Consider the following 19,365-nt stretch of genomic DNA (forward strand, 5'->3'; position numbering starts at 1 on the left):
AGAGGAGAGGAGAGGAGAGGAGAGGAGAGGAGAACAGAATCTACAAGTAACAGGAAGGTAGTTACAAGGCAAAGGGAGAGTTGACTGTGTGGCAGACACCAGAATAGTCAGAGCCAAAGTGGATATGATTTGGGTCTTAGAGTGTTTGAGAGTCGGGATTTGTACTAGGGTCAGAGGCTTAGTGAAAGAATTGGGCTGAGACTTTGAGCAAGAACTTAATAAAGCTGCAATTCATTCATTACTACCCACCATGAAAAACAAGTAGAATTTTTTTTTTTTTTTTTTTTTTTTTTTGCCAACTGTTCCAAAGAAACCACAAGAAAATCATAGCAGGGAAAGGAAAATGAGGTATTCGTTTAAGTAAAATCTGTAGTAAAACCACAATGCTATACCCAGCTGTGGTATGGAGCTTCATATATACTCCAGGGAGCAAAAGATAGAAAGACATGTAATTCGCATCCTTGGAGCAGCTTCTGAGGAAGCACAGCAGAAAGTAAACCACTAGCAGGTCCCTTCTGCAATCTTAGTTTCTTAGTGCATTGATCTGTAAAAAAGTAAAAAATAAAAAATAATAAAAATTAAAAATTAAAAATGCCCACCCCTGAAAATTGCATGAAATTTCAAAATCTCCCAAGAGAACAGTCCAGTGTAAGGACAGCCTACAACAAAACAAAAAGAATTAGCATTCCACTCACAGGGACTTGGGACAGTTGTCAGTGAAAGTATAAAGACAACTATTTTACAATGAAAGCATAGAATATTGTTACAAGAATGAGAACATTTGGGGGAATCAAATAAAATGTTAAAAACTTTAAACATGATGGTTGAAATTTAAAATTTCGTACAAGATTAATAAGCAGATTAAACACATACAGCTATAGATAAAGGTGAAGAAAAAAAAAACTAGGAACCTGGGTTGCAGATCAGATAGAGTTAGATGAAATCAAAGCATGTTATGTAAAAAGTAGTAGGCAAATTAGAAATTAACATAAGGAATTCTGACATTCATTAATCAAGAAAGCAAAATTGGAAGAGATTGTAAGACAAGTAAAAGACAAAGGATTCATTTGCTTCTCATAAAATCCACTGAGTGACAACAAAATGGACACTGAGAATTGATGCTATCAAATAAAGAATAATAGACGGTAACCTGAAATTAAGGGGAAACTAAATGATACTAACATGGAACATAACAAGTTATGAACTAAGGAAGGATTTTAAAATTCCATGTATATTCTGGAAGAAAATAGTTATGTTTTTCACATTATATTTTATTGATTCAAGTGATCCAGATATAATGGTAAGACTGTCTACAAATGTATGGATTTGAATATGAAGCTCAAGGTAAAAAAAATGAAGGTAGAAAAGAAGGAAAAAAGAAAGGCCTTGATAAATACCAACAGTAAGCCAGATGTCAAAGAAATACACACTTTTCAAGAACTGCCATGTAAATTAACTAAATTCACCTTGTCAATGGCAATTTTAAACCTATAGAAAGAAATTCAGTTTTATGCTTTTGATGAGTTCAATACTTAAATCATACTGAAAAAGGTTAAAAATGGCATGAAACTTACAATATCTATTTTAAATAGCTGATTAAAATCTTTGACTACATATTTTGACCATTATTTAGTTCCATTTCTCATTATGCCTCAGTACATATTATAGTTTTATTCATAGTTCTAATTTATAGAGTTAATTTGCTTGGGTTGTATAGTTCTAAAATGTTTAGCTTTCATTTGAAGTAATTTGCAATTGTTTACCAAGCTACTGATGGTTTCAAATGAGGTCTTGTTGAGATATGATGGCCCAGATATTAAAGTTGACAACAGAGGAAAATGTTCATTGTTGATTTATGAGCTCTGCAAATGCTCTCACAGAGAGCACACATGAACACACATATACACACAAACACATCCACATGGTTTTGTGAATCAGTTATAAAAGTATTTAATATTTTGAATAGGTAATTATGTTAAATATTGATGCATTTGCAGTAGAAAGTTATCATTTACTAGTAAATATTAAGATCTTCATAATTATTTCTAGGAAAAAATTAAAAATTATACTATGCTTTAACCCACAAAATCTATTTGAATTAATAGATTTCAATTAATTAATATAAGCACTACATATATATATGTACGTGTGAACTGTAGCTATAAATTTTTAATTGTTTATATTGTTTTTATTATAAAGCCCATTTTTTATTCTTTGACTAATTCTTCTCTATACAAAATATCCTGATCTTATTCTTCCTCTACCTCCTCTCACCACCTTACTCCAAACTCTGTGTGTGTGTCTAAAACCGTCAAGTCCAATTAATGCTACTCATGCATGTATGTGCAAACATTCACTGCGATCAAAGTGGCAAAATCCAGTAGCCACAAACAAAAGTATCTTATTCAGGGAACACCACAGCTGCTGTGAGCTCATGTGCACAGCACATGGTGCACAGCCACCATGCCGAGTCTAGAAGACAATGTTCTTCCCCACACTCGTGCTATCTATCACCTTGTTCTTTCTTGGAGGCCAGGCAGTTGAAATACAAGTCTCACCAAGGCTGTGCACTCATAATCATAATGACATTTGTTAAAATCCAATGGTTAAGAAATGTATAATCGCCGGGCGGTGGTGGCGCACGCCTTTAATCCCAGCACTTGGGAGGCAGAGGCAAGCAGATCTTTATGAATTGGAAGCAAGCATGGTCTATAGAACTAGTTCCAGGACAGCCAAGGATGCAGAGAGAAACCTTGTCTTGAAAACAAAATAGAAAAAAGAAATAAAAGAAAAAATACATAACGATGCACACACTAAAATATTTCCATGATCCAAAGCCAGAAAATCCGGTTTTGGATTTATACGTGCATTTTTCTATAACTATATGAAAGTAAGCTTAGGAAATTATTGTTGAAAATTATTCTGTCTCTGGGCTTATGAGATTATAAGTAGGTTTTTTTTCTATATGACTCGTGTTCTGCACATTAATTGTACTTGGCATTCCATTATGCTTCTATTTATAAATGACATGTTCAAAATGAAATGTAGAGGGGAGGATAGTGTCCCAGCATGCTCTGACAGTGGGCCCTCTGAATTTGAGATATAGGAATATTGATGGTTTATCTTAAGGTCTTGGTTATGTTGATTCAAATTTGATCATTAATAACAGTATTTAATAAAATACAAGCAGAAAATCTAGTAGAAAACCCAAGTTGATGAGAGATACTAAAAGCCAGTAAATCAAGTATTTCGAAGGCATGGGGATTTGGAACTGAATTATGGTTTTCCATTATTTCCTAGTTGCCTGTCATGTGCATATCACCCAGAGCTTGCAAACAGCCTTATTCTTAGAATGTTTGCTGTATCAGATTCATTGTGCAATGCTATAAAATGACATTTGTACAGCAGAATCCCAATATTTAAGATATTGCCAAAGTTTCTCTAAATTTAGGCTATCCACACATAAGAGGTTTTTTTTTTTAAAGAATTTCCAGAAAGGAACAAAGAAATAGAGACAGAGAGGACATAACTTTATTCCCTAAAACAAAACAATCAGTTGCTACTTTATACACAACATATTTTCCCCTCTAATTAAAATTTTGAGAAATTAGTGTGAGTGTACTAAAATACATTGGCAATGGAACTTGAAGGCATCAGAGTCTCTAAATTACCTCCAAAGAAATTGGACATTTTGTAGCCACACTGTTAGTTTTTTAAAAGAATACAATCATTTCAAACACTGGAGCATTTTGATACATTGACCAACATGGATTAAGTCAAACAAAAACAAACAAAATAACAAAGACACTGTTTTAAATACTGAAAATAAGAAAAGTATTTGTCTTGTTGTTCTGATATGAGAAAAAATAAACCACATAATAAATTTCCATGTTTTTAAGTAATAATGCCTATTCAGGAGACAGTGTTGTAGGGGCTACTGTACTATTTTCAGGATAACAAAGAAACTGAGATATGTTAGTAGGGCATATTTCAGTTTCTTTGTTATCCCGAATATTATATGACAGAATCTGCTGCCTGTGTTTAAAGTATAGCTTTGAAATAGGATTGCATGTGATGATCTAATAACAGAGAGCAAGAGAGAGCAAGAGAGGATACACACACACACACACACACAGAGAGAGAGAGAGAGAGAGAGAGAGAGAGAGAGAGAGAGAGAGAGAGAGAGAATAGAAAAGCCCCTAAAAAATCTTTAAATAATGCTAAGCCAGTAAATAAACTGACTTTATGTTGAAATACATTGGTATTTTTAAAAGCAAGTAATGCTTTATAATAGTTTAATCCATGTTACTTTTCCTTTGGAAAAGAGTTATTCAAAGACGAAATGGTCCATGATGAATTAAATTGGTACATTCCTGCAAACATTCCTGTGGATTTTAGCTTTCAATCACAAGAGTTCAAATGTGAACTTAGAATTACATCTTACCAAAGAGAGTTTATGCTATAGAAGACCTTAGATGTTGCAATTTCCAAACAAGGACTGCCTGGAATTGTGTGTACATCAGTAAGCCCCCTGACTCTGGAAAATGAAACTATTATGCATTGTGCAAATTTAGCACTTCCTACTCATTAAAACATCTGCCTGTCACACAGCTCTTGCATTACTTCTCACCAGAGGAAGTTGCAGAACTCTCTGAGTGTAAATTTCAGTGTGGACACACTGCCTACCAGGGCTCCTGCAACCTCAGGTGCTCATAACACGGGGGAAATCATTTACCTACCAAATCATCATTCCCCTAGCTTCAGAATAATGTGATTAGCACTGCCTGCGGTGGGCACTTGCTAAGGTGCCAGTCAGTATCCAGCAAAATTCTTGTCAACATAGCAGTTTGATAGGAAAGCGTAGCTGTGAGTGCTAGACATTGAACACTTTTATCCACAGTTAAAAGTTGATGCCGTAGCTGTGTTTTCTATAGTTCTCCATGTGCGCAGTGTCCCAGATGGCAAATAAATATTCTGTCCATGGACTTCCTGCCCAGCACAGTGCTCGGTATTCTCCAGCATAATCAGTGTGGGCTGCCTTTCTCCTTTCTGGTAAAACCTTTTCCTGCTTCTGAAAGCAAGGATGTGGTTGAAAATGTGGGACCACAGAAACCTGCTGAACACCTACCGAGCCCAAAGAGACAGTGTAAGGAGACAAAAGCTTTCACCTCGAGGGACATCTCTAGGGGGATAAGGAAAGATGTCACTATTAGGCAGTCCCAACAAACAGAGCAAAATGGGTTTAGGGCAAGGCTGTTAGGTAGATTTTTTTTTTAATCATAAAAGTCAACAGATTGACTATTTAGTGTTAAGTCACCTTTTCAGGATTCCACATTATTGCTTTTTTTCTGTCTAAGGTCTTTGTATGATATTATGTATGAGTATTACCCCTAACTTAATAATGTTATATTCTTCTTTGAAAATTTTGATGGTTTTGGATTCTCCATCATAAAAGCACTTGGGCAACTGATGCTTAAGCTGGATTGTGAACTGAGATGAATTTAAAGCATTTATGCTGTATCCACTGTGAGACCTGAGATAAGTCTTTTTCCCTGTGAGGTTGTTATACATCTGTTAACTGTTTTTAGAAGGTATGCTTGGTGGCTGTTACAAACAAGTCCATGAACCATCTTGGTGTGGCCAGTGTCCACCAAAAGATGGAGTAACAGATAGCCACAGCCACCTCAGATGGCTGGCATCATGCTAAGAAAATGCTCTTTCCTATTTTTCCTGTAACGTCTTGAATTTTACATTTGCATTTACTTGGATTTTTGTAAACCCCATCAATAATAAACCCTCAGAAGAATGGGTAAGGATAATAAATGACCTTGTGTGCTTTTAACAAAGTTGACCTTTGACATCGTTAGTGCTCTGATGGGTTTATAAAATAAGCTCAGACTTGGGAAAGGGAAACAAAGAACCTGGGCATGTTGATTTTTGAGTCACTCTTGAGGTTTAGCAAGAATGTTTGCATTAGAAGGCATGTGATCAAGATGGGAATACCCCGCATGTTAGGTTGGTCTGCAAACACTTGGCAAACAGACCAGGCAGCCAGGTCAAGGAAAAGGGCAAGTCTACCTGGAGCAGATTCTTCTAATGATCACGTCTTGAATAAAACCAGGTCTTAGCAAGTTTTTTGGTGAGTGTATGTCAAATAGATAAATAAAACTGAAATTAACTAAAATTTGGTGATTTGAAAACATTAGTTTGAGCCAGGTGTGGTGGCTCATGCCTAAAATCCCAGCACACCAGTGGTTAAGGCAAGAAAACAGACGTGAACTGACGCTATCTAGACCAGAATGCACCACTGCACAATAATGGCCCTATCACACACAGAAAACAAAACAAAACAAAAACAAATGAAAGAACCCCAAACTTACAAAGAACACAGTTAACACACTTGTAAACTGATGAATTTTGTTGTGTAATTGTCAAATCCTGGTGTCACCATCATCTCCGAATAGGACTGGTCTTCTTTTCTAAAGGTCTTACAGCTTCCTCAAGTCTATTTATATGCACATTAAGAGCATATAAACAGTGCGATATAAGACGACAGTAAGTAAACCATGAAGACAAGCAAAAATCCTTACAAAACCATAGTGTCTCCATTTTGCCTAGCTTGGTTCCAAATTTAAAAAGCTGTAATGCCCACAGCATCTATGTGCATGCATTTCTTTTAAATATTTCCTAAGTCTGGGTCAGGAGTTCTCAAATTTTAGAGGGCATAAAATTATCATATCTTTTTTTTATAGTTAAATGAATTTCAGTTTTAATTTTAATTCTATTCTGTTTTCATCTAACGATACACCGTTAGACTGTAGCTTAAATTGTTCCCAGCTGTATGCCTCAATGTCAGATATGGCTAAATGGAGTCAAAAATTACTTGAGTTCAATTTAATTAATACTCAAAAGATAGAAAAATAACCTCATAGATAGGTCTTTTGACTATCACTAATTGTTGTTCTATTATGCAAAGTAAAAAAATTGAAACATTGACTAGAAACTATTGACCCACCTGAGCCCCACAGATCAATGTAGGAGCCACTATATAAACCGAATCTTTCTCATTTTGACTCCCTTTACTGTATAAGCTCTTTTGCCTGCTCTTACTGAGTTATCATTTCATTTGTTATTTTTGGGGGTGCTGGGAGTATGCTACATCGGCCTGATAACCTGGGCGCCGATCTTCAACACCCACACAGCAGCACACGCCTGTAGTCCCAGGGCTGGGAAAATGGAGACTGGTTTGTGTATCTGAATCAATAACTTTGGGGTATGAGTAGAATTCTACTATCCACATTAAGAGTGATTCTCCCTAGCTAAATTTCCTTTCCCTAAAGTATCCCTCCCAGATATACCCATAAGTTTGTTTCCATGGTGACTCTAAATCCTGTCAAGTTGGCAATCAGAATTATCTATTATAATAATTTTGGTATGAAAATATTAATTACAGAATAAAAGTAGTTAACATTAAATTATTTTAATCCTAAAGCTAAGATCATTTTTTTCTATCAGCTTATATTTATACTTCACTGAAAGCAAACCTTTTTTGAAAAAAAAAAAAATAGCTGCTACGTTTGGGGAAAGTGGAGATTCTGGCACTGCTCCTGATAACGCCCAAATGAAACCCCCACCAAACAGGCTACATTCACGCACGTAACCATACAGATACCGGGCACTGGCCATGATCAAAAAGATGTGTTGCTATTGAGATATGAAACCAAGGAAATGTCTCTTTCCATTTCAAGATAGTTGGACATGGACTTGGATTTTTAAAACAGTTGGACATCAGTTGGAAAATGCGGGTAGTCCCATCCCTAGACTAATAGATGACCGTGAGTAAAATAGGAGTCACTTGTTTCTCATGTCACTTTTCGGCCAGCAACCAGGAAATGGGTAGAGTGATAGTAGCAGTCCAAGTCTAGAGTCAACAGAAATGTGAATGGGACACCCTGGGGTTAGGCAATGCAAAATTTCAATATCAACATGATTGAAAGGAATGGCTGAAATCAAATTTCCTTTGGTTGAATCTAAACTTGGATACTATTGGAATTATCCTTTCTAGCCTTTGGCACATAGTCTCATTGACTGGGAGAGCTTAGATAACGTGATCTCTTGAAATGATGTCTTGAGCACTCATAAGATGCTTTTGAAATCAAAGGGGCATTGCACTAACCACTCAAGAGAGCTGCTCAAAATTTGTTTTTAAGTTGTTTGAAGTTCCCAGAAAGCTTTTCTCCATGATGAGGGCCAACAATATGGCCCAGCAGCTGACGATCTGACTCCAACACCCAGATCATATGGTAGAAGAAAAGAACTCTCTCCTGAAATTATACCATAACTTCCACACATGTTCTGTGGTACCTCAGCACCAACTCTTACACACACACACACACACACACACACACACACACACACACACACACACGTATATAGTATTGATATTTTTTTCTTTACAATAAAACCTTCATTCTCTAGTGCTCCAGGTTAGGAAAACTTCATCTTTGAAAAGTAAAATTTCTTTAAATATTCAAAGTTCTACTTTTTTAAGAGATTGAATGGTAGCTCCCTTATAGCCTTTGCTGGAATTGGCTCCATCTTGCCCAGATACTAAAGCTATTGCATCCTGCCCTGGCATCCTGCCTATGACAGAGAAAATATCAATCTGAGTGCTGAGACTTATGTGTTGAGTTTATGGAGTGCATTTTATCCCCATGAATGTTCATCTCATTTCAGGGCATGTAGTGTCCTTGGGCCTCAGTTGCTAAAGGCCAAGAGAAGCCCCCCAAACATTGTGAGAATCCAAAAAATAAAAGCCAGTGCCTCTGCCCCCTTTCAAATTCCTCATTGAGAAATGGAGCACTCTCATTTGAGAAATCAGGCCAGCATCAATTTTCACTCATCTTCTGGAAACTTGCTCCTAAAGCATGTCACTGTATGGTTGCCAGAAGCCACAAAGGCCAAGCACAAACCCCTTCCAACGGGGACAGTTAAGAATATATAGTACTTAAAAGAGGACACTGTCCATGGATTCTCAGGGAAATTGGGCTCCTTGGGCTCTGCTGTAAACAGGGAGCTGAAATGCAGGCAAGTTCTCTGAGGTCACACATTAACTAGGCCACACTCATGGTACAAAACAGTGTTCCCTTAGAACCCAGCACGTCAGCGTATCTTAACACTGTGCTTCATAATGATTATCACCGTAACTGTTTGTCAGTTATTGATTGATTATAAGCATTGTGTAAACCAAATTTCTCCCTTCTACAACTATGAAAACAAGAATCTGTAGTATCCTACATGGATCAAAAACTGAAACTTGGCGAAAGATACCATTTGTCCAGCATCTCACCATTTAAGGAATGGGAGAGCTGGACAAACAGAAGTCAGCCAGGCTGATGAATTCAAAACCAGGAACTCAAGTTCACTATGTTGTCCAGCATCCCTGGTGTTCTTTCATTTGGCTTCACTTTATATATCAGAGAAGTTAAGTGAAATCCCTCCGATATGAATGAGGTTCACAAGCGACAAAACAATCCCTTGGTGCTGTGTTGTGCTGGACTTGTTATTTTTCATTATTGCTAGGACGACACTCAGCAGGGCCACTTCCTTAACTGAAGAAAACGTTCCCTGTTGTTTCAGGAGAGATGAGGCAGATGGAAAAGCATAAAAACAAGTTCTGGAAAAGGCTCCTCTGTTCTCCCATTTACAGGGTGCAGCAGTCATTCTGGCCTCCTAAGTGGCACTTTCCTTACGTAGCAGCAAAGATTTTAGAAGGGATGGAAGTGGTTTCAGAGTTTCCTTTAACAACTCTTTGTCAATGTCTCCATAACACGGTACATTGGGGCATTGAGCATACCTAATATTGGTCTGATTTTGGTTTTTCATGTAGGAAACTGTCCGTTTGCCTAGATTGGATATAACTAGCTGTGAGAAATAATAGTGAGTGAGACATTTAGTTTTTTACTATTTTGTTTTACTAAAAGCAAATTCAAATGCAAGTACTTCACTAACTATATTGATGTAGTAAAAGCTATCTCCCAACTGAGTGTTAACTGAAATATTTTGGCTCTGCTCCTCCTTCAGTTCCTTCTTCATAGAGAATCCCAAGTGACTTGTTTCACGTTTCAAACGCATAGTTTTCATTTCCTTTGTAATAACATTAAAACTTCTTTGTGGACCAGCCATCCTACATGATCTGCTGCTGTGTATATCTCTAATCAGACCACATTTTCTTTCTATATTATAAATGGGGATTATGATGATGACAACAAGGAAGATAGTAATGTTTGAGATGGGTCTCGTGTACCCCAGGCTGATCTTGAATTTTCTGTGTAGCTGATGATACCTTTGAACTTCTGATCTTCCTGCTTCTACCTCCCAAATACAGAGGTTACTTCTGTGTACAGCACCACTCCTGATGCTGTGTACATGTTCAGTGCTGGGGCTCAAACTCAGGCATGCATGTCATAGCCAAGCCTTTGATGACTGGGCTGCATCATCAGCCTGTATGCCTAATTTTTAATTCACACTTTCAATATTTAAAATAATTTTGTTTATGGTGTCATTTATTTACTTCTTATATGCCAGAAGGAAAGCTCTGGGCAGTAGGAAAGTCTCTCCTACCAGTGTGTTAGAACTCAGAATATAGTAGAATTCAAGAGTACCTGCTGAATGAATGGTTGAGTGAATTAATTAATTAATTAATTAATTAATTAATCCTTTGCCTTGAGTTAAGTCTCATAATCAATGCCTACAATGCCAGCCAATTTAGTTATCGAATGGTCTAGATCTAAATCAATATGGAACATTAGAAAATAAAGTAAGAACTATAAATTTCGATTAGTCTTTGTTTTGCCTGTCAAGAACAAGAATCTGAGGGAAGTGGGAATATAAGCCATCAGGGAAAACCAGGACCTGCTTTATGGAGGATATACTTCAGAGCATGTCATTTGTCTCTGGGCTGAAGCTTTCTTTTCATGAGTTTTGAGGTTCCTACATATCTAAGCAGGACCCTATAAGTGTTTACCAACATTTTTCAGGTCGCCATCAGAACATTTCCAAGTTTCTGTTTACACTCACGTCCTTGTCTTGTAGCATGTAAAAAAATAAATTAAGTTTATCAGCATTCCTCAGTATAGGATAGCATCCTTACTTCCAAAAGAAGGGCTTCATGCTCAGCTCTGCATGCATAGCAGTAAACCAGGTTTGCCCTGAGTCCTTGGGTTTCCAGAGTCTCCATTTGTCCCAGTTGTCCTTCTATTGAGTTCACAGACTACACATGGAAAACAGCTATTACCAGACAGAGATGTTTAAAAATGAAAACCAAACTAATACATGGACTCCGACAACTGGAATAAGGAATATAATATTTATAAAACCAAGTAGGAGGTTGCAATCATTGCTCTGAAAGAAAGCATTAAATATTAATTCAGAGCAAACCTATCTGTGCTCCGGCAAGCCTCACTTTCATTAAAGTAGCATTGTGTGTTTCCCCCGGAATTAAATCCCAAATAGGTAAATAGCGGATGAGAAGTGAGCGCTCTGCTGGCTGCAGGAGAGCTACCTGCAGCCTGATTTAGAGTTGCCCTCACCATTCAAGCCTCCCAGACCTTCGCTTTGCACTAATTATTTGTGATTCTTCTGGTTCCTCTCTAGCTTTTTTTGCCCTTGAGTATTACTAGGAATGTTTAATTCACATGCTCATGTTCATCTTCATTTGATTAATCCAAATGGTGCTATGTTATTTGATTAATTCATATGCTGCAGAACATTAAATCTTAGGAAACACCGGGTGCCTGTTATAAGTTGGACTTACCGTTCTTTCCATAGCTTTCTCATTGAAAAGCTTTATGCCCTCATTTTTACCCATTTTGTGCCTATTTCCCTCCACTTTGCATTGACATTTTTAGTGTTACGTTGCTGTTCTCATTGGTTCCCTATGCAGAATGCATTCAAAGGAAAAAAGGGTCCTTACCATGCTACTTCTGCATTTTTAGTGGGGCCAGGTTACTAGTTATTATCTGGCCAATAAAACATCCCTCTAAAGACCTAAAATAAGTAAGTTTATTATCTCTTAGTCCAGTTGATTTTCAAATGATTTGAAAAAAAAAAAAAAAAACAACACGCAGTTGTCATTGTATTGAGACTCTATACAGTACCCAGGCTGTCTCGATTGCATTCCTATTAAAAGAAAGGGACAAGCAATGACCAAAAATCCAAAAAGTGAATCTAAGATGTTGGCGAGGCCAGCTCTGCTGAGCACTGCTCAGCTGGGGAAATGGGTACTTAGCCTCTGACCAGTGACGACAGACCTGCTGTAGTTCTGTGAGACCAGAAGCAAGCTGCTATGATTAAATGAAAAGGAAAATGAAAACTGTTCAGACTCTTCTGGGCATGTCCTGGGAATTAAGGCATATGGCAGGGATAAGGAAAAAAAGATTTTCCTTATGCTAATGACCCTCGATGTCTGAAATAAATTAGATCCATTAGAGTTTATGCTCAATAAAAGAAAGACTTTAAGCACTCCAAAGTTAGTGAGTCAAGACCAGTTTTTTCCTATGAAATTCAATCTGCCTACTTATTGATTTTTAGTGAGGCTCCAGAGCAAACAGGAGGCACAAAATCATAATTCCATACTCCACCAGAATGTTAAAGGACCACAGGTTTCTTTTCGTTTTTTCTTTAATTAAAATATTTTTTCATGCTTCCTATTTTGTTTTCCTTCATTAATTTGATTTTGTTCCCATTTCTGTTTCATCGTTTGTATGTTTTTTTTTTCTTTTCAAGGATTCATTTACCCCATTTCAACTGAACACAGAACCCAGAATGAATATGGATTTTCTTGTAAGTTTGATGTTTGGGTTTTATGCTGGGAAATAGTCCTCTAACATTATTGCCCCTGTTCAAGTTTGCCTTTCGTTGGCTCACAGATGTGCACACAGGAAATAGGAGCCTAATGTATTCTAACATGAAAAGCAAATTAGATTTTCAATGCTGAAGAGAAGAAAGGGTCATTTCAAGTCGCTGCCAGCTTTAAAAGCTATCAGTCCACCATTGACAGCACAGGTCCCCATCACTGAGAAAACAGATCGTGAAATTGGCTGGCATACATAAAGGGCAGAGTTCAAATACTAAAAAGGAAAGGTTGAGGAAATGCAGATCTGTTGTGCTATAAATCATGAATAAGTAAAGTCAAGCATTAAGGATTAGATATACTATTCTGGTCCGAGTTAAAATTTCTTCCTCAGGGTCGCCAATAAAACCCCACGGCAAAGTAGAGTCAGCATTTTGAAAGCAGTGTTCACAGAATGAAGAGTATCGGGATGCTGGAGGGGTGCTGTTGATACTGGCTTGATTGAGGGGAAAGTTGAAATACTGGGAAGGGTGATAGCTTTGAAAGAGGACCCTTTCCAACAGTAGATTCATATAAACTGCCGGTGTGATTAGAGACACTGGGGCACAAGCACTTGGTAATTGCAGATTAAAATGATGAGTTATTTCCACACATAAACCATGGAGCTCTGTGTCTTAGGAGAGAGGAATGGTTTCCCAAATTTTTGAACACAGAACATAGAGATTTGAAAGTCCTCTCCACCCCACACCCAAATGTGCATGTTCAGGAAGTTTTCAGTTGTTCTTGACTGCCTACAGCGTCAACAAATGACCTCTTTTACGATGACGAGACCGCAGGTTTGTTTGGTTTGCTGAATATTTCTCCCGAATCTAAAACAAAAGACTTAACAATGTCAAACTGATTAAATAAAACTTGCATTTATTTTTATGTTTCGTTTTCATAATCAGTTTCTGTCACCTCCTCCAGTTCTACCCAAGCATGTTTCATGCGACCAAAACAATAGACAGCATTTATAAGAATGCGCTCTTTCGCATTACCTAGAAACAGCCCCCTGCGGATGGCACCTTGTGTTGGTCACATGCTGACCTGCCAGATCATTGACCAGGACCTTTTACTCTGCAACACCTCACAGAGCTATAGTTTATTCCAATAACAATAAGCTTAGGTGGGAAGCTCTAACAGGAGCCCCTGAGAAGCTCAGGGTCCTGGGAGATAATACTGTGTCTGCATCATAAGGTAGAACTCACATTAGCTTCTGCCCCAGATCTGGGCTTCTGAAAACACATGTTTCTAACCTTACACTTTTTTGGCTGTATTGCCCAGTTCAAAAGTTCCCATCCATTCTTGCACTGATTTAAGCAGAAGAGAGAAAAACATATAGGAAGTAATTTTATGACTGGTGTGGAAGTTAGAAAAACATCTTGGTTCAATCCACATACAGATTAAAATCATACCAGATGTTTCTAACAGTGTTGATTGGTTGTTTTGTTTTGTTGGTTTAAAAAAAAAAACTGTAAGCAAATTCAAAAATCCTTCTAAACTTTTTCACCTGAAAGGAGTAATAAACATTTTATTTCCTGTGGTTTGGGATAGCTTGGGCTCCAGGTTCTTTAAATGCCTGCCAATAAGTCGTCTGTTATGCTGCCCAGTTACAAGATAGATTAGTGCGTGGATTGATGCAGAGTGAGAAGGAAAAAGAAATCAGTGATAATTTTCCACTGAAAAACCATAGCCATTTTATATAGCTTTTGAAATAGACTTGAAATTAACCCATAAAAAATGGCAATAAATGTCTGAAAAGATTACTGCAATACATATGTGTTCTGTGGGAAGTCTCTAGAAGCAGTTGGTCGGATGTTTCACTCTCTCTTTCCAGCTGCTCCTGACTCAGATGATGTGGCGCTGTACGTTGGGATCGTGATAGCTGTCACCGTTTGTCTGGCGATCACTGTGGTGGTGGCCCTGTTTGTCTACCGGAAGAACCACCGTGACTTCGAGTCTGACATCATTGATTCCTCAGCACTCAATGGCGGCTTTCAGCCCGTGAACATCAAGGCTGCCAGACAAGGTCAGTGAGCTTCCCACCCTCTGAGTTATGCCCCTGGGGAGCAGAGTGACCGTGTAGTTTCAGATTCAGTTGCATCTCTGTCATCCAGTCGAGGTAGAACGTAAGTTGAGTAAAGGCGGAGATTTTGGTTGGCTTTATTCATTATAAGAATGAAATTGATACAGTAACTCAGAGTTGATGAGATGCAGAGATCATTTCTGGTTTGCTTGTCTGACAGGTACCTCTATCCTGCTTCTTAACTTCTATTTGAAAGAACTATTGCATTGATTCATTGATTTTTTTTTTTCTTGTCTCTTTTCCCTTTCGGATAATGCTTTTTTTAAATGCAGTGATGTACATGTGAATCCAAAGTTAGCATAGGTAAGCAAAACCATTACCAGATAGTGACTTGGTAGCCCCTATGGTTCTTTCTAGTCTGTTGAAATGGCCAAATGCCCTAAGTGTCATGATTAAACATCAAGGGAGCATATCAGAGAAGCAAGGCTACCTATCAATGGACAATAACAAGATGGATACTGACGCTGTACTTGCCCTGTTTCCCAGCACCTTTGATTTCTCTTTCTGTACTGTTAGCAGAGCAGCTTTGCTTTGGCTTAAAGGTGTGAAGTGGTTTCTCACCAATCTAGCTTGGTCTGAACAGAGAATGCAAACGGACTTCTTTTCTCTTTCTGACTCAGATCTCCTGGCAGTCCCCCCTGACCTCACTTCAGCTGCAGCCATGTACAGGGGACCTGTCTACGCTCTGCACGATGTCTCAGACAAAATACCAATGACCAATTCGCCAATTCTGGACCCACTGCCCAACTTGAAAATCAAAGTGTATAACACCTCAGGTGCCGTCACCCCTCAGGATGACCTCTCTGAGTTCACATCCAAGCTGTCGCCCCAGATGACCCAATCCTTGCTAGAGAATGAGGCTCTTAACCTGAAGAATCAGAGTCTCGCGAGACAGACCGACCCATCCTGCACAGCGTTTGGCACCTTCAACTCACTTGGGGGTCACCTCATCATTCCTAACTCAGGTAAGTCTTAATGTTTTAAAAGACAAAGATGCAGCTTGAAATCTTACCTCTGTGTGTTTTTACTGAACCTGAAATGTTGGATGTAGTCTAAGTCAAATTTCCATTCAGTAGATCTCAAACATTACTTCATACAAAATCTACAAAACCATGTGTCTTCATCCAAGCAATTCTTAATTCAGTTCCTCTTGAAAGAACTTTCTGCTGAGGTGTAGTTAAGAACTGGCACCTACTGCCTTGAAGGTTTTATCAACCCAGGAATACTCACTGGAGTCCCTGTAGTTCAAAACATACTATTAGTAGAAAATGCAAAGAGTTGGTTTGGGCCAGTTTTCTCAAGGAAACTATATTTGAGAAAATTACTTTATAAATGATTGGAAATATTGTATAATAACACAAAATCTTTGTATTAATTATTCATTCAATCATTCAATCAGAAAATATCTGTAAGGTATTTATTCCAGTCAACAATTTATTGTTGACAATCTCAGCTTCAACCAGTGTACTTTTGTAGTTTTATTTATTTCAAATGTGTTAAATAGTTTAGCAATGTCTAGCAATGTCTAAAGAATACAAAACACAGTCATCTTCCACAGAGCACTTAAGTCAGTGACTGCCAATGTTGAAAGTTGGTAATACTGATGGACTTGCACTATAGGATGTTAGACAGCAAATGACTACTTTAAAAGCACAGCTTCACATTTTTGGACAAGTTTGTGAATACGTTCAATAAAATAACTTCACTGACCTATTGTATTAATTTCATATAAAATTGTGTAATATATTACATGTGTATTATATATGTATATAGTATACTGTATATATTATACATGTGATATATCTTTCATTCTATTTATATATGTGTTATATACATATTGCTAGCAAATAGATACATGGGATATATAATATATATATAATACATTTATACCTATATATGAGCAAGTGCAAAACCACAGGACTCTTTAGCTTGAATGTGACGCTAATAATAACATTTTACCCTATCCCGTTAAAAAGGCCTTGTAATAAAGTTACAATTATTTGACAGAATATCATTTTCCCTTTTCCTGTATTTGTACATAACTGATATCATGTTATATAAGAATTTTTAACCTCATTAATTCCCATGCTATTTATATGCTCTTAAAAAAACATGATGTTTATAATAGTCCATTAAATGCCCAGTCAAACATAGCCTATTATTTAAAATGTAAATTTTAAATATTATTTAAAAATTAAAAAATATTACTTAAAAATTACATTTATCCAAAAGATAGTGCTTTCTCCCATGATGCTCATTGAATTCTGTCTTTTGTACCTGTCTCTTCACCCACCACTTTCCAATATGTGAATTATAACAAAGTCTTCCTTAAATGGAAGGGGAGAAGCTAACGTGTTATAAATAAACTTTGGATTATTTCTATTAAGTACAGTTTCCTAACTATTCTTTTACCTTTGCATTTATAATTTTTCATCCTCATAACAAAAAATTGAGATGCATTGTATCATTTAATTGGAAAATAAATTCTGAGTCTATGCTGTCTCCTACACAGCCTTCCTGTTCCAGTTTCATGCCCTCCAGATGCCATGCACACCATGTTCCACTTCCCTAGCACTCTCATGCCCTCCAGATGCCATGCACACCATGTTCCACTTCCCTAGCACTCTCATGCCCTCCAGATGCCATGAACACCATGTTCCACTTCCCTAGCACCATAGCTGCCCTCTCCATCTCAAGAACACCCTGGTTCAACACCTTCCCAGATAAGGTTTTGTCAAGACATTTGAATAACTGTACCCCTAACCCTTGAGATTTAAAACTTGTTAGTCAAGTTTTCTTGCTGCCGTGTCTCATTAGGCACATTCTACTTCATGTCAAGTCATTACATGTTACTCAAGGAGACTCACTTTCTTTCTTTCTTGACAGCATAAAGGTGCCAGACACTGTCCTCACAAAGAAAGTCTATGCATTTTTACAGCACTTAATCAATGTGCATTTCATGGGAATGAAAAGATGAAACCAAGTATCTTCAACCAAGTCACCCTCTGTAGTGCTGGCCTGTACTGGATTGGGGTTATGAGAGGGTAGACCTCAGATCACCAATGCAGACATCATCTGAAAACTTGTTCAGACTGGATAAAGAAAAAAATTTCACTAAGTTTTTGGAGCCAGGATCTCCAGGAGATCCTGACACCAACTCAAATTGTCTCAATACCATCCAAAGTATAGTTCTCACACACCGCTCATGTGAATAACCATTCTCATGGGTGCCAATCATCAACAAATGAGAAGTTCTCTGACTTACTGCAGCTATGTGAAATGCCGTTGATCATTTTCTAGACTTGCAAATAATAAAGTAAATTCTTCCCATCTCTTTCTCTGCTGTGGAATAACACTGATGCTCATAAGATATTTCAGGGGAAAAAAGAATGTTTTCTGATATGGCTGAGGTTAGCATTTCCCTGACTCTGAATTTCATGGGGAACTTTTTTTCTTACATCAAAAACAATGCATCATTGCAGCTGTTTAAAATTTTAATAGCCGTTTTTGGTTTCTCTACAATTTACAAGAAAAATAACAGTGGAACCATCTGTCTATTCCTTAAATAAAACAAGAACTTTTAAAATGACATCACTCTCCTAAGTAATCCCATAACAGTTCAGAGGGAGTTATGGTAAAAAGCAAGATCAGAAAGAAGGCGCGGGGACGGGGAGCTTTGGACCTTTGCATGGTTTTAGGGAAAATGTAAAAACTAGTGCTACACGGATGCAAAATCGCATTCCCTTTTGCTTGCTGCAAAGGAGTTCTAGAAGTTTCTTTTGGTTCACAGGTCTTATAAAATATTTTTTTTCCTTTGCTATTCAGGAGTAAGTTTGCTGATTCCCGCTGGGGCCATTCCCCAAGGGAGAGTCTACGAAATGTATGTAACTGTACACAGGAAAGAAAATATGAGGTAAATATTTTTTTTCTGTTGCATTTGACTTTATCAATGTTTCACTTGGGGGAGAATTGTACAATAGAAATGATAGATTCAATATATTTTGCCTTAGGTGACATACATTTGACTCTATACCTATAAAAAATTCAATCTTACTTCTCATTGTTGTTAAAGCTTCGGGCACTGCATATTGTACGTGTGGATAGAATGCTAGAGTTCTTTTCTGTGAGTGGACACATAGTTCTTTAGCAGAAAAATAGGACAAAAACATGATTCACAGATTCTCCAAAGAGATGCATGGATTTAGATAGATATGCTGACATCTTGTGACCTGGGTCGAGAATCTAGCCATAGTAGAGATATAGATCACAAAAGTGGATACACCTTAGCTTCTGGCATTCCCACCTCAGCCTAGCACAGCCCCAGATATGCCCCTCCCACCTCAGCCTAGCACAGCCCCTGATATGCCCCTCCCACCTCAGCCTAGCA

The 19,365-nt window shown here is 37.6% G+C and overlaps 1 protein-coding gene across 2 annotated transcripts in view; it reads left to right on the forward strand.

Annotated features, from left to right (window-relative positions):
• Positions 1–19,365, forward strand: part of Unc5c (unc-5 netrin receptor C) — a 335,223-nt gene that overhangs the window by 274,707 nt on the left and 41,151 nt on the right. Inside the window, exons 8-11 of one of the 2 annotated variants that reach the window (XM_026783907.1) lie at positions 12,787–12,843; positions 14,730–14,921; positions 15,599–15,943; positions 18,804–18,891. In XM_026783907.1, the coding sequence (XP_026639708.1) occupies positions 12,787–12,843; positions 14,730–14,921; positions 15,599–15,943; positions 18,804–18,891 (682 nt within the window). The remainder of the gene's footprint in view (positions 1–12,786; positions 12,844–14,729; positions 14,922–15,598; positions 15,944–18,803; positions 18,892–19,365) is intronic. The other variant, XM_026783908.1, reaches the window with a different exon arrangement.

This window comes from Microtus ochrogaster, chromosome 21, assembly GCF_000317375.1.
Source record: "Microtus ochrogaster isolate Prairie Vole_2 chromosome 21, MicOch1.0, whole genome shotgun sequence".
NCBI classification, from domain to species: domain Eukaryota; kingdom Metazoa; phylum Chordata; class Mammalia; order Rodentia; family Cricetidae; genus Microtus; species Microtus ochrogaster.